The sequence below is a fragment of the Crocuta crocuta genome, unplaced genomic scaffold (assembly GCF_008692635.1).
Source record: "Crocuta crocuta isolate KB4526 unplaced genomic scaffold, BGI_CrCroc_1.0 scaffold317, whole genome shotgun sequence".
In the NCBI taxonomy this organism is placed as follows: domain Eukaryota; kingdom Metazoa; phylum Chordata; class Mammalia; order Carnivora; family Hyaenidae; genus Crocuta; species Crocuta crocuta.
Window position 1 is genome coordinate 5,660,209 of NW_027530984.1, and position 24,348 is coordinate 5,684,556.

Here is a 24,348-nt window from a genome sequence, read left to right on the forward strand (position 1 = left end):
AACATTTATTGAAAAGTGAGAATGAATAATTTAGCTCTGTTTTAAGGATCTTTACAAAGATGAGTTTGTCTTATCCTTGCCAGGCCTTGTTAATTGCTTCTTTAACAAAGCGGCAAGGTTAACATTAAGAATACTAAAGCACTCTTTTTTCCCTGTAAATGTTCTCTCTGTGTGTATGTATGTGTGTATGTATTTAATTAAAATACATGTGTGTATATTATTACATGTGTATGTGTGTATATATGTTTACATAAGATAACATTAAAGGATTGTAAGGTACTACTTGCACTAGTTTCTCAGCTCTTTTTCTGTGGAGATTTCCTCCCATTTGTTTCCAAAGGCTGAGAGGTTGAAATCACCTTCTTAGCAAGACTGGCAAAATAGTTTCACCTATTGAGTTGACTGCTAACAATTGTCCTTTCATTACTTGAGGAATGGAGAGGCACATTTTCTGTATTATTATAGCAAGATGATACCAATTTAATTTACTAAGGAATATTTGCATACTTTGAGAGAAGATAAACAGTTTCATAGAAATTTTTCTGTTTTCATGTTGGTCGTAAGTTTGAACATACATAAATTTTAAGAGTAAAGCAGCAAGGGAGTCTGGGTGACTCAGTCAGATAAGCATCCAGCTCTTGATTTCAGCTCAGATCATGATCTCATGGTTTGTGGGCTCGAGCCCCACATCAGATTCCATGCTTGACCGTGTGGAGCCTGGCTTGGAATTCTCTCTCCCTCTCTCACTGTTCCTCGCACACTCATTCTCATTCTCTCTCTCTCTCAAAAATAAATAAGTAAAATTTTTAAAAAAGAAATAAAGCAGTGAAAGTTTAGCAAACGTGTATTTTCCAGGTGAAGGAAGGATATTTGTGACAAATGGACAAATTGCCCCTATGGAGTATTTTCCAAGGGTCTCCTCCATCAAGCTGGTCTTTATTAATTCTGATTCGTACAGAGTTCTATATAAGAAGAAACCAAAAATGATATTCTCAGCCCCTGTCTTCAGTTTAATTTATAATTAGGAAATTTAAGGACAAGAATTCAGGAAACATGAAAAACATGTAAGTGAACTTTGCATGTCACAGGTCCAGTAATATGGCAAAATAAATATTCAGAGAAAACCTTCCTAGTAAGAACATCAAAATGATGGATACAGTGTGTTTTTTGTTTGTTTTTTTGTCTTTTTGATTTTTATACCACTTTATTCCAACCTGAGCACTTCAGTATAAAACTAAACATTGGTGAACGGGTTTCACTGAATTACTATAAATGTACAAGTTCTGCTAGGAGCAGTTCAACATTTAAATAGTTTAAATCATCTCTGACACATGGTAGAATTCATATAATGAAAATACCTAAAAACAATTAGTGAATATACTGAACTGATCAAAATAAAATGAACTTTGGAAAACAAGTCTGCAAGATTTTTGCTGACATACAGCAATACTTATGTTACAGATTACTGGTATATTGTTTATCATGGTTCTAGTCCCTGTGGGAACAACTGAAGCCCCTTTCAAATGGAGAGAAAAGGAAAAATAACTTGCTCGTAATTTTGTTATACTTTTAAGCAACTCTTAAATATTACAGAAGAGTAAGAAACACTTACGGAGACTATAGTGCAGTACCTTACTTATGGTACAGCTGAAGACCGAATTTCGAATAATCAAGTTTGAATGTACATAATTGTTAGTGCATTGACAATAATCTGTCCAAAGGGAACAAAAGCCTCCTCTCTGCTCCAGACAACAAAACCTATGTAATGGCCAGCAGTGATTAAACAGAAATCAGAGACCTGGTTTGTTGCATTTCTGTTGAAGAGCTCACATGTTTGAAGGGAACACTATCCATTAAGATGCATTTATTAGTTTTTATATTCCTAAAACAAGATGAGGTTACATTTGACATTTTTTTACTCCATTAAAAATACCAGGGCTGGCTATAATATAGATCCCACTAATGTTCATATTTCCCCCCAGAGATGTAGGTTTGTTTCCTTGTGGTTAATTTGTTAAAATGTGGAATGTACATTTTAAATGTGCATACTAAGAGAAATTACAGATGCCTGAATACTGTAGTTAAGCAAAAATATCTTTAGAATCTTCTTAAAAAGTTTTTTGAAAAACCCTAATTAATAAATTCCAAGTCTTTCATAAAACTGGCTGGTTAACTGCAGGTTTACATCATCATTTGTCTCTATCCCTGGCGATGAGAAATGATTCCCCCTAACCATCCAATGAAACGCATAGACACACACACACACACACACACACACACACACAGCCACAGCTCTCATTTTTCCTTTCTACTTCTGAAATGTTAGTCAAGAGTCACTTGCATGATATTAAAAATTAAATTGAAAACACTTAATTCTGTATTAGAAACTTGACTCTGTCATAAGTCTCTTCTTTTTGAAAGTCATACTGGGCTAGTTAAATGCTCTAATTCCACTGTCCTTAACATTTAGGAAGCAGAAGAATATTTCAGCAAGTTCAAACTGGAGGTATAGTAACTACAGCACTGACTCCTGGTTGGCTGCATGAGTTTAGTAAGGTCTACTCTTCTTCCCCTGGCAGAATTTTCTCCTGCATTCTGTGGTTCATTCTTGGGCAGCTTTTTAGCTATTGCCATGAATATTTCATTTCCATTCATTGATGTTTAGCTGATGTCTCCATGAATAATAAACTATTGCCATCTTCATAGGACTGTGCTTCCTGGAAATTGACAGTTCTTTCATTTGCAAGGTCAGCCTTGTTTCCTGATAAAGCTATTACATTGTTAGGATTGACTTTAGCCCAGTTTTTGGCTCTGCCAGAGGACTCGTTTGTGATATCACGTACAACTATGGCTGCTTGTGTTTCTCTGTAGTACATTGATGCTAGGCTATGGTAGAATTCTTGACCAGCTGTATCCCATATTTCAAACACACAACAGTGTCTTATGATACTCTCTTGAAATTCATGAAGTTGGCCCGTCACAAAATGTAGTCACAGGCTTGGTTTGCCAACAGCAGACTCTCCCAGAAGTATTTGTATGAACTGGCATATATTGTTTCCAGTATTTGGTCCATTGGGTCTTGTTGCTCTTCAATTAGCCCTGTCCAGTTTTGAAGGAAGTCCCTAATTTCAGTCTCTTAAATGAACTTCTAGGATGGAAGGAGTCAACTTTCTTTCTTTCTTTTTTTCTTTCTTTCTGTAAAGAAAGCTGAGACCTTGCCATGCAGAGCCATGGGGATAAAGCCTCCCTGGCAGGAGGTCCCAGGCATAACCTGAGAAGAGGCTGAGCCTGGGCTTAGCCAGTGGCATATTGCCTTCTCAGGCCACCCCCTTCAGACTCAGATACAGTGTTTCAAAATTTTATTTTTAAAGTGTGATTGAACTGTGAGCAAAGTAAAGGAATTAGCAGAAGGAACAGGGTTATTGAGAGTGGGAATCCAGAGAAATGATGACCTCTGCAACCAGCATTTGTCCTGACCAGCAGTTAGTATTTTCTGAAGGTCTGAAGCTTGAGTTTTAGCAAGAAAAAGGGACAAAAGGCCTGCAACCCATTCATGATGGAAATTTGGATTGGAGATCTCTCTGTGTGAAATTACAAGTTCATCTTAGTTTATAAAACAAACCTGGAAAACATACCCATAGAGGAAGATACTAGTATGTTTCCCTTTCTTGGTTGTAACTCTAGGTAGAATGAGGGAGAGAGGGACTCTACTTTGAGAAACACAATATACTCATGTAGGCTTGGAGCCAGAATTCACACGGTCTCTGTGGCAAAAACAAGAACACTCTTCTGTTTAATTTAAAATGATCTTGAGTTATTAGCATTCTCAGGTACCTGGAAGAATCAACAGAGATACTTGTTACCGGAGAGTTTTAAACACAAGTCTCCAAAAATTACGTATGAACTCATAACTAAAAATCAGTAAACAGAACAACAATGGATATGATATGCACCTATTAGAATGGCTGAAATCCATTATATTGACAGCACCAAATGCTGGCAAAGATACGGAAAAATGAGGAAAAACATGAGGAGGCAAGACACCATCAGAGAGAAAAACATGAGGCAAGACGCCATGAGAGAGAATCTGCATAAACTACCTACCATCCAGACCAACATCTGCACCAACCGGAATTATAAATGCCAGAATGTGATTTAATGGGTTAAAGGCAATATTGAAAGATAATGCTGGGAACCTTTCAGAATTGTTGAAAGACAACAGCCCTCTGATTAAGGAGGCCTCACAATTCCCAAGCAGGAAATCTAAACAACAATAATAGTATTAATGCTAATTCTTGACAAGCAGGAATGCTGAAAAGTAATGAATTAAATAAGCATTTAACTTAGTGTTAGAAAAATAATAGAGTGAGCCTGAAGTCGGTAGAAGAAAGGAAATGATAAAGACAATAGACATAGCTGAGAGTTACCAGGAAAGACAAAGTTGGGTGTTTGAAAAGACTAGTAAAAAATATCAAAATTAGCAGGATTATGGGGGAAAAAAGAAGAAACAAACATTTTTAGGAAAAAAAGACACAACTAAAAGTGTAGGCAGCAACTCTAGCCAATAAATTTGAAAAATTGGGTTAAATGAACAAATTTCTAGGAAGATAGTACTTCCTAAAATTTACTTAGTAATAGGAAATTCTAGTGGTTTTTATAATCTAATTAGTAATATAGATTATCTTTACAAAGACATCATAGGCTCAGATAGATTTACAAACAAGTTCTGCTGACTATTTAGGGAAAAATATAATTCCAATCTCACATTAATACTGTATTAAGTCTAAAAAAGTACCCCTCCTCCTACTTTAACATCTCTGAAAGTGGATTAGAGCTTTAATTGATAGTGTTTCGCAGTCTCCATTGGAAATTTAAACCCTTTATATCATCTTTGAATTTGGGATATCTTTTACAATGTAATAATGTCCATCGGTCTTCTCTCTCATATTTTTATGACATCTCCTGAAGTCAGGAATGTAGCTAATAGTTGATGGCATTTTAGAATATAAATGGATAAATAAACATTCTTGTATATGGAAAGCAGACAGACAATACAAAGAAAAGTTACAAGACATTCTTGCTGATGAATTTAGATGTAGAAATTCTAATTAGCAAACTGTTGAATCAAGCAAGTTATAAAGAAATAATAATACATTATCACCACAGTGTTGTTATTTCAGGCATTGTAAGGATGGCTTTGGTATTAGAAAATCTGTGATTGTCATTTAACATACAGTTTATAGAAGAAAAATTATGTTGTCATCCCATCAACAAAATGTATTTGAAAATTTTAAGATCCATTCCTGGTTAAAAAAAAAAAATTCGCAAATTAGAAATAGGAGGAGGGTACTCTTTCTTAACCTTGTAAAGTAACAATTAGGAACAAGGAGAAGGTGTGTACCATCTACTCTTCATTACGATATTTTACTTGAAATTTATCTAGTGAATAATGTAAACAGAAATAAAAGTAAAGGAGCAATTTGCTGCTAGTATAATTGTTTATATAGAACCTCTCCCAAATTTACACATGAATTATTAAAATCATTAAGAAATTACTGAATATATTTAACTATATAGTTCTGTGTACCAGTAACAAATGGTTAGAAAAATGTAGTTCAAAAAATAATACTTAAAACAACAGAAAGTAGGTGTACATAGGAATAAATCTGATAAATCTAACAGAATATCTTTATGTAGGAAAGTATAACACTAAGATGATATATTCTCAATAAATAGAGAGATACATTTTCAGTTAAATAGACATACAATAGTTTCCAGGAGGAAAATTCAATATTATTAGTATGAAACTTCTCAAATTGATTTTATCTGTTCAATGTATTTTGAATCCATTATCTCAACAGAATTTTTTCATGATACTTGATAAGATTATCCTAAATTGTCTAAAGACAACCAAGGGCAAAGAAGAGTCAAGACCCTCCTGAAGAAGCAGAGCCAAGCAACAGTCAGGGGTTATTTAGTACTTACCGTAATGCTCTGGTAAGACACACAAAATAAGTGTTGGTGCTGAAATAGAGGCAAAATAAATACAACAGAGACTTAGAAATAGCGTTACTCATTAGAATTCTGCATGACATTGTGTTAAAGGCAAAACTATGGAAACAGTAAAAAAAAAAAAAAAACAAACTTTGGTTTCCAGGAGTTAGGGAGGCAACAATGAACAGGCAGAGAACAGGTTTTTATGGCAGTGAAAATACTCTGTATGTGTGGAAACTAATTTGACAATAAACTATTTGTAAAAAAAAAAAAAAAAAAAACTCTAAAAAAAAAAATACTCTGTATGGTACTGTAGTGATGGATACATGTCATTACGCATTTGTCCAAACCCATGGTATGTACAACATCAAAAAAAGTGAACCCTAAAATAAGCTATAGACTTTGAGTGATTATGATGTGTCAGTGTAGGTTTGTCAGTTATAACAAATGTATCACTCTGGTGAGGGAAATTGATAATAGGAGAGACCATACATATGTGGAGATAAGAGGATATGGGAGATCTCTGTACCTTCCTCTCAGTTTTTCTGTGAACCTAAAACTGCTGTAAAAAATAAAATCTTAAGAAAAAGTAAAACACATCAGCATACTGGAAGTAGACTCACCTTATCCAAACATCGTGGCACCAGGGAAAGAGAAGCCACTACTTCATCAAAGTACTCTCAAGACAGAGCCAAATCCAGAGAAAAAATTGGGCAAAGTTCACCCAAGCAATTTGTCCTTGGTTTGCAGAGAGATAGTACAATGGTACAGGACTTCGTGGGTGATGACAGCTCTTTTATATTGAGTATCCTGTTTCCTGTATCACCTTTTGCTATCACTTTTTGATAGAGTATGTATTCTAGTACAGCCATTTTCAAGTTGTGTCCTTTGAGGGAAGTAAGTAAGGCCTGTAGAAAATAATTTGAGTATTTTCTAAGTTCTCCCAAGGATTATGGGGCATGGTTAAAGCTATTAAAGATGTATGGTAGAAAAAGTTAACTTCATTTTGAAGAGTGGACATTTTAGTGCAGTAGCCCTAATGAACCCTAGGTGAAAAGGACTACTATAGTAAATTATTTGGAAATATGCATGGAAAGTGAATTTTTGGCCTTGCATGTCTAAAAATGCCTTTATTGTACCCTAATATGCAATTGATAGTTTGTCTGGGTATGGAATTACACGTTGAAAGTCATTTTCCTTCCAACTTTGAAAGCATTGCTTATATGGTATTTTTGTCCTGATTCCAGAATTATTGCTAATATCAGTAGCTTAATCTGATTTCTGATCTAGAGGAACTTGGTGTTAATTATGTGCAAAAGAATTCTTTGGTGTATATAGGGCTAGTTCTCAGTTTTTATCATTGCTGGTTTTGTGATTCAGCTTTGTGTGATCTGCAAAACAATGACTTTTTATTAATCTCATGCTTTCCAATGTCAAATATATGTTGTTGATGTATCCTGTCCTGGATACATACTTGTGGGATACATACCTATACTTGTTTATGTTTTTAAAAAATTAACCCTTTCTTATCATTTTAGTTGAATTTTAGGAGGGAACACATTAGGTTAGCGTCTTCATTCTGCCATTTTAACCTGGAACTTTTTTAGATTATATATATATTCTCCAATTTGATCCTTATAACAATCCAGTAATATAGATAATATTATTAATATTTTATAAATGAGAAAACAGAGACCCACAGAAATTAACTTAATTGCTCCAGTGCAGCCAGCTGGGATTTGAACCCAGGAAATTTAACTGCAAATCCTGCTTAACCATTACACTATAATGCCTTGAGAGGCAAGCACCAATGCATGAATTAATTATAATTATTTCTCTCTTGTCTATAATTAATGGTCATTTATATTTCATGACATGGAGAAAAAAACCCTGCAAATCCCTGTTATAGTTCTAATTATCAACCGTGAACTTACTTATTTTTACCACTAATTGATTTTGAAATGCCTTTGCCCAAGAAAGAGCATGTTACATAAAGGAAATTGAATTTGTTTGTTTGTTGTTAAATGTCCTTTCTAGTAAAGGAGTTAACAGCCTTAGATTATACAGAATGCTGTTGTATAGGAGCTGAACTAGCCTTGAGCCATATGCATAATAAAAAGAAGGAAACTGAGATCTTATGGTAAAATACCTATAAAAATGAACCACTAAGTCAGTTGTAACTTAGTTGTTCAACTATGAGGATGTATTTCTAGGTTGGAACTCTGAGCAGAAAAAATCCTGTATATATTAAGAAAATAATTAACTAGAGCTTTTTAATTTCAATTAAAGTAGAATAAGGAAAATGGATTTTAATGTAACTAGGAAAGAATTCCTTAACATTTTAAAGGTTAGTTATAAAGAATTAGCGTAGTCTGTTGTTTTGGCTGTTGGCACTTGTCTGTTAGATTTAATAATGTGAGATAATACCAGTAACTTAGTGTTAACCTAGTAAAGAAAGATATTTCCATTTGTTATTGTTACAATAAAGTTGCATTTTACTTTAAATAGGAGAATTTTAAGTGGAAATTCCTCATTGGTAGATGATATATTTTGAAAAATTTAAATGCAATGAAAATGAACTATAGCAGCTCATATCTGTTTCAAGGAAAATGTATTGGAGCATTCAGCATTATTATGGTGTCTTTTCAGTCCTTTCTGTTGATTTGTTTGCAGTAACACTGTCTTTATGATTCCTGTATCTTAGCTAGAAGTAAAAGTTAAATATTTATTTTCTGCTTTAGCTGTTAAAATCCATCAAAATTGTACTTGAAAGAATATCTTTCCTTATGAATTCTTAATCATGACTGAGGCAAACAGTAGATTAGATACAGATCTAGAGATGTCAGGAAAGATAAACAATGTGTTTATATCCATTTCTGAAGTAAGCAAAAACTACAAAGAATTGGAAGAGGTGGGAAGTGTGACGGATACTACAAAAACAAAACAGATATGAGAAAAGGGTTGCATTTTATTTCATTCTTAATCTCTAAGTATTGATCTTGCTTTGTTTTTCTAAGGCAGTAATTCAGTTCAAGGCATTGCTGGTTTGTAAAAGGTAAAACGGGAATAGCCTTGTTTATCAGTTCATTTAAAAAAAAAACCCACTAGCATGGCTTAATGCCTTTTCTGTTTATTGCTGATTTGACAGTCTGTGGTCTGTCTTTGCTGTTAAATGTGTGTGTCCTTTGTTTGTGCTGGTGGGTTTCGCTACATTTGGATTTGAGAGAAAAGCCTCTCGTTGCTGTACCGATCTAATTAGCCTTCTGGGTGACTGTATACGTTAAATAGACCTCCTAAGCCATGAAAGAGAGCTCACAACGTAGATTTTCTTCCTGTACTGTGGTTTCGCCTGTTTTATTTCCTCCACGAATTGATGGCCGAAAGCTTGTCCGGAATGCTTCATTTGGAGGATACAATGAACTTTCTCCTTCTTTGCCAGGTTTGTTTGTTTAATCTTGTACTCTTTTCTTAATTTCTTGCAGACTTTTTCATTAAACTAGTATTTTAATGTCTTAAAACTGCTTTCATTTAAATGAAAAAGATTCTATAGTGAAAGGTTCAGTTTTCATGACTGCTGCTATATGGCTTGGCTTTTCCATATTTTCTTTTACAATCTCTAAAGCTCCAACTTGAGAACTAGTGATTCAGTGAAGTACAAATCTGGCGTGCAGATAGCATGAATTTTTTCTTTAATTATAGAAATAAATATCATGACCCTTTGATAAAATTAAAATATTTTCTGGACTTAAGATAAATGTAAAATTCTATAAATAAACAAATTTCTGAGGCTTTTCCCAAATGAAACCCAAATATTTAATATTGATAATTGTTTGGCTGTTTTCTGCAAAATAGTAACTATGTTAAAATTAATGTTTAGTTTAAGCTTTAATTAGTTCAAATCCTGACTAAAGTAAATTTTCTACCTTAGTATAATTTTTGAAATGCCTGCCTTCTTGTTGTTATATTTGTGTATAGTTTTTGCTAAGAATTATTTTAAGGTAATATTTTTTAATATTGCAATTAGCCATTTGACAATTAAGATTTAGACATTAAATGATTGGTTAATGAGATGTATACATAAATTGATCTTTTATTTTATGAAAAAGACTTGTAGCAAATATTTGGATGTATACCTTAAAATATTTTAAAATTTTGTTTTCCTTTCAAATTTTTAAATAAATCCTTTCATAATTTTATCTACTCTTTTGGGTTATATTTTTCTTTTAACATAAAAATATTATCTTAATACTCCTGACAAATACTGACAGAAACTGGTGCTTGCTTTAACCATTTATATATTTTTCTGACATGTTTTGTTAAATTTGAATTATATTTTCTACTTTCACACAAACATTTTTCTTGGCTTTTTGTGAATATTCGTGCTGACAGGTGGTTTTTATGCATTATTTTGAAATACTGAAACACCTTATGGAAAGTGTTACCTGGACAATGAAACTATTATAAATTCACTGATTTCATTTTCTCTTTCAACATTGTTTCAAAAAAGAATTGGAAACCACAGTCCTGAACTGTTCCCTAAGTCGCATGAGCTGTAAATAGCATTCATAATCTGTGTTTAGTCTTCTCAGTATAGCATGGTTACTGTCAATGTTTCTTATGTTCTCAAAATGGTGTACAAATACATTTTAGTATTTGTATTTATTCAGAAATGGCTTTTAAAATACTACATACTGAAATTTTTTAATGTTGTTAAGTACTCTAATTACAGTGTGATTTAGTTCTGTTTCTGCGTTTGTCTCCATATTTTTTATACAGTGTGATTTAGTTCTGTTTCTGCGTTTGTCTCCATATTTTTTATACATGTGATTTAGTTCTGTTTCTGCGTTTGTCTCCATATTTTTTATACATGTGATTTAGTTCTGTTTCTGCGTTTGTCTCCATATTTTTTTAGCCAGCAAGTTTGCTAGCAAATGTTTGCTAACCTTCATGCACTGAGTCTACTTAATATTAAAGAATAATCAAGTGACTCTACTACACAACAGAAAACTTCACTTTTTAAAAGTTTAGTATTTACTTAATTAGGTAACTAAAGGCAGAATTGTCAGTTTATCTTGTGAAAGAATATACTGAAGTTCACCCTGGATTGATTTATTTGAATGAAAAAGTAAATGGTTATCTTTGTTTTCTGATTCTTGAAATAGAGATAATCCTATTCATAGGGATGCTTCCATATTCCGCTTTTTACAACCAACCAACAGTCGTATTGCAGCCAACTGGGATAAAAAGCTCTTTAAAATAATATATTTTATCAGCTAAGAAATAGAATGGAATTAGATACTTCAAAGAAGTGGCTTTTTATGTTGTTTTATTCCAGTTAAAGAGTAAAATAGGGGTTCCTGGGTGGCTCAGTCCATTGAACATCTGACTTAATTTTGGCTCAGGTCATGATCCCAGGATCATGGGATCAAGCCCCATGTCAGTTTCTGCACTGAGCACGGAGCCTGCTTATGATTTTCTTTCACTCTTCCCTCTGCACCTCTCCCCCTCTTGCACACATGCCCTCTCTAAAAAAGAAAAATAAAAACTGAAAAATAATTTGAGATGCATTTGTTTTTATTAGAGGAGAGGTTCTACACTAGTGATATTGAAAGATAATTTTGTCTTACTATTTTGAGCATAACCCTCTTTTCATTTTAGTTTCTTTGGGAAAAAAAATTATTCTTTGTCACTTCTGTCTTAAGAAATATATTGGTATGGTCGTGTTCCTTATGATGAGTTATAACAAAGAAATGGTACCACCTGTCCATGTACTCCCAGTAAACAACATAGTGCAATTTTTTTTTTCATGTCTGTCTATCTGTCTCTTCTCTAATCTTGGGTATAACTTCTAGATATGCTTGTTGGACCAATCTCTAAAATAGTACCAGAAAATTGGAGTAAATAAACTTTGAGCAAATAAATCACTTATAGACAAACTATATGAGCTTTAGTGCACAGATAGGTTTCTTTCTAGTATATTTTGACTTCTCGGCGATTTTTTTTGTTACTACAGTTTCTTGATTCTTGGTTTCATTCAGTATAGTTAATATTAATGTAGTTATTCTATATTTTGTAAATACCTATTAAATCTGCATTTGTATGTGTATATATATATTCAGTATAGTTAATATTAATGTACCTATTCTATATTTTGTAAATACCTATTAAATCTGCATTTGTATGTGTATACACACACACATATATAAAATCTCATTTTAACAAGACTGAAACAACATAAAACCTGCTTTATTATATCTAAATATTGAACCAAATTTATTATGGAAGTATGTAAAAAGGTTATACTTTATCGATGATAACATTTGTATTTTGTTAACAAATTACAAGTTAGGGACAGCATATTCATTTGATTAAGAATAATATTCCATTGGATTAGCAGGAGGAAGTAAACTCTGTGTATTACTACACTACTTGGAAATATCTTTATGACCACAGATTTAGGGAAGACTTTAAGACCAGAAAGCACTAATCATTAAACGATGAGATGACTAAATTTGACTACATTAAAATTAAGAGCTATTTATTTAAAAAAAAATACAGGGAATAAAAAGACAAGTCATAGAATAGGGAGTTATTTTGTAACATAGTGTTGGCAAAGGAGAATATCTGGAATATGTCAAGAATTCCTATATAAATCATTAGAAAAAGACAGAAAGTTGGTTGTTTCTTTTTTTTTTATTATTTTTATTTTATAACATTTTTTCACTTTTGAGAGACAGCGTGATCAGGGGAGGGGCAGAGAGAGGGGGAGACACAATCTGCAGGCTCCAGGCTCTGAGCTGTCAGAAGAGAGCCCCATGCAGGGCTTGAACCCACAGACCATGAGATCATAACCTGAGCCAGAGTTGGACACTTGACTAACTGAGCCACCTAGGCACCCCCTTCTCTTTTTTAAATACACAAAGGATCTGAAGAGGTCTTTCACAAAGAGAAAGTTAAAATGACTAACATGAGAAAATGCTCAACGTTATTAATAGTCAGGGACATGCAAAGTAAAACCTCATGGATATGCACACACCTGTGTACACTCACACATATATACACATATATGTACACATTGATTATACACATCCAGCAGATTAGCAGAAATATTAAATGTGTCAATATTGATGTGACCATGAATATGGAGAAAGAACTCTTAACACGCTATTAGTAGAAAAGTAAACAAATTTGTTATCCTTAAAATTGAAGATACACATATACTATAACCTAGGAATTCAGCTTCTAGGTTTAAATTTAGAGAAACTCATGGATATATATAATATATGCAGACATGTGTATATGTGTGTGTGTATATATATGTACATATCTACTAAGATACATTTCGGAGTGTATTTGTGGCACCATTGTTCATAAAAGGGACAAACTAGGAACAACCCAAATGTTTATCTACAGTAGATGGATAAATGGTGGTATAGTCATGCAATAGGATTCTAATCATCAATGAAAATGAATGAAATACCTGCTTGACATACCGGTAAAGAAAGGTTACAAAAGCCAAGGTAGTTATTGTTGAGAAGAGTAGATTGTGATCAAAAAAGGATCTTTGACAATTCTGTTTTTTTTTTTTTTTGTAATTTAGGTGGTAGTTATGCAGATATTCACTGTATACATTAAATTATAAATTTATGTTTTATTCATTTTTCTGAAGCTGTTTCATATTTCACATATTTAATAAAATAATTACAAGTAACAGTAGAGTCCACTATTGTTAATTTTTTGGCCAGTTTATCAAATTTCTGTGTTTGAAAGGTAAATAAGGATTAGACCTTTCTTCAGAAATTCACAGTCAAGTATGGAATATGAACATGAGAACAAATAATTGAAGTAGGTTATGAAAAATATGATACTACAAACGTGTATGAAACGTTATGTGTCTCAGAGAAGAAGACAACTCACTATGCCTACACAGTCAAAGCAAGGCCTACTGGAAGAGGTGGCCTTGGGTCTTGAGAGGTACCCTGGCTTTCTAAAAAGAGCATGAATTTTATTTTACTATTTTTTTATTTTATTTTTTTAATTTGAGAGAGAGGGAAAGAGCATGTGTGTGCAGGGGAGGATCAGAGGGAGAAGGGAGAGAGAGACTCCCAGCAGCCTTCACAACCAGTGCAGAGCCCGATGCAGGGCTCAAGCGCATGACTGTGAGATCATGACCTGAGTGGAAATCAAGAGTCTGAAGCTTAACTGACTAAACCACCCAGGTGCCCCATAAAAACAGCATGAATTTTAAAGTTAGACCTAAGTTTGTGTCTGTTCTGATACTTTGACTTATTGACATTAATCAAGTTACTTAATTTCTGGGAGCCTTGGCTTTTTCAGTTATATAGAATAGAGTTAATATTTGGGATTTTTTAAATAAATTTATTTTTTAAAAAATGTGTTGTAATGTTTATTTACCTTTGAGGAAGAGAGAGACAGAGTGTGAGCTGGGAAGGGGCAGAGAGAGAGGGAGACACAGAATCCAAAGCACAGACCCTGACGTGAGGAGCAGACTCACAAGCTGTGAGATCATCACCTGAGCTGAAGTTGGACGCTTAACTGACTGAGCCACCTAGGCACCCCAGTATCTGGGAATTTTTGTGGTGGTGTTTTCAAGATTAGAAACTAAAGCATCTAGAATAAGTGTCATAATCACAAGTGTTCTTACAAATGGACATTGGTTGCTTTCTTGTTTTCATTAATATTATGTTAATTATCATTATTGATGAATGAATCAGAATTAGCTAGGTACAGAATTGGTTACAGGGATATAGACTGAGGAAGGATGCCAAAGCAGAAGTCTAATAAACCAGAAGAAAAGAGAAGGCTGGGTGAGTTTTTATTTATGTATTTACTTATTTATAATTTATATTTTTATTTTTCCCCATTAAAAATGTTTATTTATTTTGAGAGAGAGAGAAAGAGAATATGCAAATGGGGGAGCAGCAGAGAGTGAGGAGAGCAAGAATCCCAAGCCGACTCTATCACACTGTCAGTGCAGAGCCCAACAGAGCCCAGCGCAGGGCTCAATCTCACATATTGTGAGATCATGACATGAACTGAAATCAAGAGTTGGATGCTCAACTGATTGAGCCCTCCATGTGCCCCTTTTATTTATTTTTTTTTTGAGGCATAACTTACATATTAAATGTATAGCTTTTTGAATTTTAAGAGCTATATTTTACATAGTTCCCAAATCCACAGAAGACTCCCTCATCCCCCTCTAAGTCAGTTCCTCCTACAACATAGATAGACCCCTATAACAACCTCTAACATTATAGATTAGATTTGCCGTTTTTTCAACTTTATATAAATGGAATCATACAGTTTGTGCCTTTTTTTTCTTTAATGGGAGGGCATGGCTTCTTTCATGCAGTGTTTATGTCTATTTTCTATAGTAATAATTGGTTCTTTTTCATTACTGTGTAATATTCCATTATGTAAATATACTACAATATATTCTGTTATTAATAACCATTTGAGTTGGTTTCAGATTTTAGCTATTGTGACCAAGCTGCTTTGAACATTTTTGTACCTTCTTTTGATGAATATACACAACTATTTCTTTTGGGTATATCTAGGATTAGAATTGCTTTGTGTTAGAATATCCATACATTCAAATTTAGTACATACTTTGAAATAGTTTACCAAAGTAGTAAACTTTGTACTCTCACCAGGAGCAGATAGACTTCCAGTGCTCCGCATTCTCATCTATACTTGGGAAGTATTAGCATTTTTAATTCTAGCATTTTGATGGGGATATAGGTTTCTGTATCATTGAGGCAGTGGGGAAGATAGTAGGAAAATAAATTACTACTAAAGTCACCAGTAAGCAAACTTGCTAAAAAGTCATGATCTGAAATTGTTCTGCATTTTTTTGAAGTTTGTTTATTTAAGGAGAGGGTGTACAAGAGCAGGAAGGGGCAGCGGGGGAGTTAGAGAAATAATCACAGGCAGGCTCAGTGCTGTCAGTGAGGAGCCGGACCCCGGGCTGTATTTCACAAATCAGGAGATCGTGACCTGAGCCAGAATCAAAAGCGGGACAGTTAATTGACTGAGCCACCCAAGCACCCCTGTTCTATGTTATTAGTAATGGTCATTGATGTGTTATAGGCTTCAGGATTTTGTCTATAAATATCACTTTTAAAAAATAAAGGAGTAATTTTAAAGTATTTTGAATCCCCACACATGGTAAAAACGAAACAAAAGCCTAAGAAGTATTTTGACAGAGCTCTTTTGGCTTGTAATAAATATACTTTTATTTTACACATTTTTAGGAAACGAGCTGTATGCAGACTAAAGTGTCAAGAGTGGCACTTTGTGCTTTGCTTATTTTGGAATTACCCTTGAAAACTTAGTGTACAACCTGGCAATATTTCCTTCTTAAGGCTTTTGGACATTTTTTTATATTCCTTGCATATTATGCTGATTATCTACTTGTATTTACCCTTAGTTGAAACCCCAAGTATTTGACCAGTCTTGGCATTTTGCTTTATCCCTCTGTAATTCTAAGTAACATGGGAGTCATCAGGGCCAGCTTTTAAATCATTAATCATTTACTGAGTTTGACAGGAAATCTACAACAAAGGTTTATGAGTGTCCTTTTGTAACATTTGAAACTTTCTGTGAGACATATTTTCATGTTAAAGTCTATTCAGATTTATAACTTTGACTTTTGTTTTAATTTACTATTGTGCTTTTAAAATAATGTGTGGGGGCACCTGGGTGGTGCTGTCAGTTAAGCATCTGACTTTGGCTCAGGTCATGATCTCACCTCTCGTGGGTTCACCCCGCGTCAGGCTCTGTGCTGACAGCTCAGAGCCTGGAGCCTGCTTTGGATTCTGTGTCTCCCTCTCTCTCTGCCCCTCCCCCACTCACATTCTGTCTCTCTCTCTCAAAAATAAACATTAAGAAATTTAAAATATACACAAGAAATAAAATAATGTGTGAAAGACCCAAAAACGGGTGTTACTCTTAATCTCATAAATGGATTGGGCTAGATTCAGCTGAAACCCAAGACCTCACTAGAGAAATTGAAATGAAAGTCTGTTCTTGTGAGAATAAATGACATTAGTTTTTAATATTTACAATATATACTTTTAGAAAATTTTTGTTCTTTTGTACATATACTTAGATCTTTGAAGTAATTCATGTGAGTTTATTAGTATTAAGAATTATGTATTACAAAATATTTTGAATAAATATTTTAGAATTTTTAAACTGAATTATGTAACTTTGGTTGGCTTTATACTCAAGTCTGAGATTTGGTAAGTTACTTAACATTTCATGTTGCATTTATGAAGTTTTTTTCCTCCTACTATTGGGTTTGAGTGATCGTTCTCCTTACCAGCACTGGGGGAATGAGGAGAGATTCAAATCCTTCTTCATATTATAGAAGACAATTCAGTAAAACCTCTAGATTAGAAAATTGGAATGGATTTGTTTTTAGCTAATATAAACCCATTGCAGACTAAATGATATCATGGTATATTAGAACTGATTTTTAAATGCTTCAGGCAGTGGTACTACTGATGATTTTTAAGTGCTGCTTTATGAATAATTGTATATGTATTTTTAATACAGGCTTTTATTGGACTTAGAACAAGTAATCATAGGGAAGAGTTAATAATACTTGCCTTCATAAGTAGAAGGAACATTATTAAAATGAGTACTCCTTTTACGCGGACCACACAAATTTCAGTATTAACATTTCTCTAATTGTATTATAATATTAATTTGTTAATTGCTTTCGGCACAGTGTAATGTTAATGTGTTACATACATGGTTGTAGGAATCTGTACATGTTTATCCCAGTGCATTTGTGCATTTTAGATTTATCTTTTTAGAATTTGTACAGCATTAGTGCCAACAATCATCTTAAGAGTTAATATTAGTTGAATGTGTACTATGTGGAAAATGCTATGCTAAGTGTTTTCAAATGGATCCTCATGTAATTCTCACAGTAAGCATACTGTTAGATTTTGTGAAGTCTGTCCCTGAATCAAGGTTTATTTCCCTAGTCTCTTAAAACCAGTTCTGGAGTTGTTTCCAGTTTGGCAAGAGGTGTGAAAAGTGTGTGGAGTTGTTTCTATCAGTTAGGATTCTTCGGTAGAAAAGAGTTCGCTAGAATAAGAGCTCCGTGAGGCCTGAATTTATGCAAAGTGCTCTGGGCGCACAGAAAAGAGGTATTTAGCTTGACCTTGACAGGGTCAGGGTCAGGAAAAGACTTCATTGCCTTGTAAGCCTTAACCTATTCTAGAGAGTTATTAAACTACATATGATCCCGTAGAAATCTTTTAAACTATAATAGTTTAACACTGTGTGTTTGGATAGGCTTTTTGTGCCAGTGTTCATAAAATATAATTTATATTTGAAATTGGATGACTTATATGCATTTGCTTTTTAATGCCTACATGCTATATAGTAATACTGAAATGATGACATTTTTTTAAAGGTTTCGACAGAGGAAAGGAAGACATTTCTCAAAATAAAGATGAATCTTCACTTTCTATGTCAAAGAGCAAGGTAAGCATGTGTTGTCCCCAAATACATGATTATAGCATTTTTCTAATATTTAACATAAGGAACTAACACTTAAAGTCCTATCAGACTTTTATGATATGTTTTTATGTTGGTTTATCTAAATCATGTAGTGTGTACGAAAACGGAAAATATCCACTGGGGTTGATGTGGCTGCTGTTGGTTACTTGGAAATACAGTCTGTTAGTAACCTGTGTGTTCTCTCCCGAGTTACATTGTTTCTGATATGTCTGCTATTATAGTACCAGACTGAAGTCTGAGGGTTCCATTCAGAGAAATTCTCAGTATTTGTGTGGTGCTTTTGTTTTGCTTTGTTTTAATTCTTAAGTGTTTTGAGTTTATTTGAATGACAAAATGCATATATTTTACCAGTTAAAGGCAAAGATCTCTTGTAGTAATAGCCTGCAATTGAAAGATCTCAGATAGAATAAGATAAAGTTTTCTAAATTAGTAATTCTCAAACTGGGATACTTGTACATAGTCTTTCTGTTGAGAATTTTTTCTTTAAAGAGCAAATATTCAAATTTGAGAAACATTATGTAATATATTAGTTTTCCTTTGGGTTCCTAATTCACTAGAGTTGCTCTAATTTGTTAAGGAATTTGACTTCTGACTGTTATTTCTGGTCAGGTTTAACAACAGAAGTAGCTTTTGTTTGTGGAATCAAACTTCAGTGACTGTAAGAAAATCTATTTCTTAAACTAATAAGTGCTCTATTCTTAGCACTGGATTTTGGTTTTAAAACCCATTATTTTCTTCCACAGCTACTGGTCTACAGCTGTTCTAATGTAGCAGTTGTGGCATACCTCTGTGGGAAAGAAGCTGTTACATGATTAAACACCTCTTAGCAAAATTGAAGTGGGCATATGTGTGACAAACAGAAGATGAAAAACACCCTATAGTTTTGTTTCCATTCATGGGAATGGTTGGGAGGAATCCATGATATATTTTTATATATAATTTTACATCAGTTTTATCCACACTTTCAAGTATTCATTACATAAATATCATATGTGTTAAAGTACTCAGGATGAAAGTTTAATAATACCTCATATGTATATATATGTATATATATATACACATATATATACATACACACTTAACATACAAATAAGAAACTCCTTGATCATTTTATATGAGATGTGTTATTAAAGAAAATTAAAGAGGAAATAATTTGTCTTCAATGGCTAGAAATAGAGTGACATTTATAGAACTGTAAAGACCTATTTTCAAGCAGTTAATACCAGAATTGGTGCATACGTAGTAGAGCAGTATTCTTACTCAGAAGTCTAAATACTTAAACCCAGATTTACATATCACAGCCACCTATATGTAGTCTCTAAACCAGGAGGTGGGCAACAGGGAGAGCAGGGAGCCTAAAAAGAAAGTTTACATACCTCACTGGAGCAGCGTGCTTCAATGAAAGAAACAAAGAAACATAGGCTTTTGAAATGCACTTTGAGTACAGTAGCACCGATCATATATGACTGTTTAAGTTTATTTATTTATTTTTTTTTTAATTTCTAGGAGACAGCGTGAGCAGGGGAGGGTCAGAGAGAGAGGGAGATACAGACTCTGAAACAGGTTCCAGGCTCTGAGCTGGGAGTCAGCATAGAGCCCGACGCGGGGCTCGAACCCACGAACCGCGAGATCATGACCTAAGCGAAAGTCGGACGCTTAACTGACTAAGCCACCCAGGCGCCCCATGACTGTTTAAATTTAAATTAACTGAAATTAGAAATTAAGTTCCTCAGTTACACTAGCCACACCTCAAGTGCTCAGTAGCCAGTATGGCATTTCTGTCATTCAGAAAGTTCTGCTGGACAGCACTGTTTTAGAATAAAAAATTTGAACTTGATCTTATTCACATCCATTACCTATATAGCTACTAATTACAGTGAAATTAATAGCTATTTTGTATTAAGAGCTTATTCTGTGTCATCTTAACTCTCATAACAATACTAGAAGATGGGTGTTTATCGGCCCCATTTTATAAGTGAACAAACAAACTTAGAGAAATTAAGGAACTCTCAAGGGTCAGAGGGGTAAAGCTGTGATTCAGAGTGGCTTTAGTTTTCTTATCTGTGTGCAAAGGAGGTAAGATCCACACCCCAGACTGTGATACTGCAAGGGCCAGACAGAATACCTGACTAATAGTAGCTATTTGAGAATTCATTTTCTTTGAATAAGAATTACAGTGAGAGGTGCCTGGCTGGCTCAGTAGTAGAGTTTGCTACTCTTGGTCTTGTAGTTGTGAGTTCAAGCCCCACGTTGGACGTAGAGCTTACTAGGGGGAAAAAAAAAAAAAGAATTACAGTGAATGAGTGCGATTCTTAACATGATAACTAGTGTAAATAAAATTATACTCATCCTATTATTATCCAAGCTGAAATCTATTGATTCTGTCTTTAGATTTAATACTTGTTAATTTTGTTAGCTGAAGAGATTTATAGGCACTAGTTTGTCCTTAAGTATTTTAACACATAACCCACTCTCTTGTTTTCCACAACAATCTTGAAATTTATGCGTTTGTCATTAAACCACATTCACATGGAATTCTGAACATTTTAGCCTTAAAGGAACTTCAGGAAATAAAGTTTTGTTATTCTTTCTTTAATCACTGTGCATAACTGAACCCATCATAATTTTACTTTATACTTTTCTGAACTTGACACAAAAAGTATTAATATTGCAATTTTGGTCATAAGGTTTGGGATTAAGTTATTTCTTAAAATACATTATTTTTTTATTAATTTTTTAAATTTACATGCAAGATAGTATATAGTGCAACAATGATTTCAAGAGTAGATTCCTTAATTCCCCTTACCCATTTACCCCATCCCTCCTTCCAAAACCCTTCTAGTAACCCTCTATTTGTTCTCCATATTTAAGAATCTCTTATTTTTGTCCCTCTCCCTGTTTTTATATTATTTTTTTGCTTCCCTTCCCTTATGTTCATCTGTTTTGTATCTTAAAGTTCTCATATGAGTGAAATCATATATTTGTCTTTCTCTGACTGATTAATTTCACGTAGCATGATACCCTCTAGTTCCATCCACGTAGTTGCAAATAGCAAGATTTCATTCTTTTTGATTGCCAAGTAATACAACGTTATTTTTTTATGTTTGTTTTAAATTTATTTTTGAGAGAGAAAGAGAGACAGAATGAGCAGAGGAGGGACAGAGGAGACACAGAATCCAAAGACAGTCTCCAGGCTCTGAGCTGGCTGTCAGCACAGAGCCTGATGTGGGGCTCAAACCCACAAACTGTGAGATCATGACCTGAGCTGAAGTCAGACGCGTAACTGAGCCACCCAGGCACCCCCCGAGTAATACAACATGGTATACATATATCACATCTTCTTTATCCATTCATCCATCAATGGACGTTGGGGCCCTTTCCATACTTTGGTTGTTGTTGATAGTGCTGCTATAAACATTGGGGTGCATGTGTCCCTTTGAAACTGGACACCTGTACCCTTTGGATAAATACCTCGTAGTGCAATTGCTGGGTTATAGAGTAGTTCTGTTTTTATTTTTTTGAGGAATCTCCATACTGTTTTCCAGAGTGGCCGTACCAATTTGCATTCCCACCAGTAGTGTAAAAGAGATCCTCTTTCTCCACATCCTCACCAGCATCTGTTGTTGCCTGAGTTGTTGATTTTAGCCATTCTGACAGCTATTAGGTGGTATCTCATTGTGATTTTGATTTGTGTTTCCCTGATGATGAGTGATATTGAGCATCATTTCATATGTCTGTTGGCCACCTGGATATCTTCTTTGGAGAAGTGTCTGTTCATGTTGTTAGCCCATTTCTTCACTGGATTATTTGTTCTTTGGGTGTTGAGTTTGATAAATTCTTTATAAATTTTGGATACTATCCCTTTATCTGATATGTCATTTGCAAATATGGTCTCCCATTCCATTGGTTGCCTCTTAGTTTTTCTGATTGCTTCCTTTGCTGTGCAGAAGCTTTTTATTTTGATGAGATCCCAATAGTTCATTTTTGCTTTTGTTTCCCTTGCTCGGGAGACGTGTTGAGTAAGAAGTTGCTGTGGCCAAGGTCAAAGAGGTTCTTGCCTGCTTTCTCTTCCAGGATTTTGATGGCTTCCTGCCTTACATTTAGGTCTTTCATCCATGTTGAGTTTATTTTTTTGTATGGTGTAAGAAAGTGATCTAGGTTCATTTTCCTGCATGTCACTGTCCAGTTTTCCCAACACCACTTGCTGAAGAGACTGTCTTTATTCCATTGAATTATTCTTTCCTGCTTTTTCAAAGATGAGTTGGCCAAATGTTTGTGGGTCCATTTCAAGGGTTCTCTATTCTGTTCCATTGATCTGAGTGTCTGTTCTTGTGCCAGTACCATACTGTCTTTATGATTACAGCTTTGTAATACAGCTTGAAGTCTGGGATTGTGATGCCTCTTTGGTTTTCTTTTTCAAGATTACTTTGGCTATTCGAGGTCTTTTCTAGTTCTATAAAAATTTTAGGACTGTTTGTTCTAGCTCTGTGAAGAAGGCTGGTGTTATTTTGATAGGGATTGCATTGAATATGTACTTTGCTTTGGGTAGTACTGACATTTTAACAGTATTTGTTCTTCCTATCCAGGAGCATGGAATATTTTTCCTTTTTGTGTGTGTGTGTGTGTGTGTGTGTGTGTGTGTGTCTTCTTCAGTTTCCCTCATCAGGTTTCTATAGCTTTCAGTGTATATAGATTTTCCACCTCTTGATTATGTTTATTCCTAGGTATTTTATGGTTTTGGTGCAATTAATGGTATTGATTCCTTGATTTCTCTTTCTGTTGCTTCAGTGTTGGTGTATAGGAATGCAACTGATTTCTGTGCATTGATTTTATATCCTGCCACTTTGCTGAATTCCTGGATCCGTTCTAGCAGTTTTTTGGTAGAATCTTTTAGGTTTTCTATATAGAGTATCATGTCATCTGCAAAGAGTGAAAGTTTGGCCTCCTTCTGGCCCATATGGATGGCTTTTATTTCTTTGTGTTCTGATTGGTGTGGCTAAGACTTCTAATACTGTGTTGAATAACAGTTGTGGGAGTGGACATCCCTGTCTTGTTCCTGACCTTAAAGGGAAAGCTCTCAGTCCTTCCCATTGAGGATGAGATTAGCATTGGGTCTTTCATATATGGCTTTTATGATCTTGAGGTATGATCCTTCTATCCCTGTTTTCTTAAGGGTTTTTATCAAGAAAGGATGCTGTATTTTGTCAGATGCTTTCTATGCATCTATTGAGAGGATCGTGTGGTTCTTGTCCTTTCTTTTATTGATGTGATAAATCATATTGATTGTTTTGCGGATATTGAACCAGCCCTGCAACCCAAGTATAAATCTCACTTGGTCATGGGACTACCATGGTGGTAATTTTTTTGATATATATATATCTCAAAATTATATATATATGTATTATATATATATAATTTGNCCCTGTCTTGTTCCTGACCTTAAAGGGAAAGCTCTCAGTCCTTCCCATTGAGGATGAGATTAGCATTGGGTCTTTCATATATGGCTTTTATGATCTTGAGGTATGATCCTTCTATCCCTGTTTTCTTAAGGGTTTTTATCAAGAAAGGATGCTGTATTTTGTCAGATGCTTTCTATGCATCTATTGAGAGGATCGTGTGGTTCTTGTCCTTTCTTTTATTGATGTGATAAATCATATTGATTGTTTTGCGGATATTGAACCAGCCCTGCAACCCAAGTATAAATCTCACTTGGTCATGGGACTACCATGGTGGTAATTTTTTTGATATATATATATCTCAAAATTATATATATATGTATTATATATATATAATTTG

At 34.2% G+C, this 24,348-nt stretch overlaps 1 protein-coding gene, 1 non-coding gene and 1 pseudogene across 11 annotated transcripts in view; 2 read left to right on the plus strand and 1 right to left on the minus strand.

Annotated features, from left to right (window-relative positions):
- Positions 1-24,348, plus strand: part of OSBPL8 (oxysterol binding protein like 8) — a 154,838-nt gene that overhangs the window by 86,449 nt on the left and 44,041 nt on the right. For all 10 annotated transcript variants that reach the window (XM_077770222.1, XM_077770212.1, XM_077770218.1 and 7 more), the window contains one exon: positions 18,446-18,516. In XM_077770222.1, coding sequence (XP_077626348.1) covers positions 18,446-18,516 — 71 coding nt within the window. The remainder of the gene's footprint in view (positions 1-18,445; positions 18,517-24,348) is intronic.
- On the minus strand, positions 2,467-13,485 carry LOC144236590 (ras-related protein Rab-5A pseudogene; annotated as a pseudogene).
- Positions 19,288-19,414, plus strand: LOC144236605 (small nucleolar RNA SNORA41). The gene has a single exon (XR_013336625.1). It is a non-coding gene; the product is annotated as a small nucleolar RNA SNORA41 (small nucleolar RNA).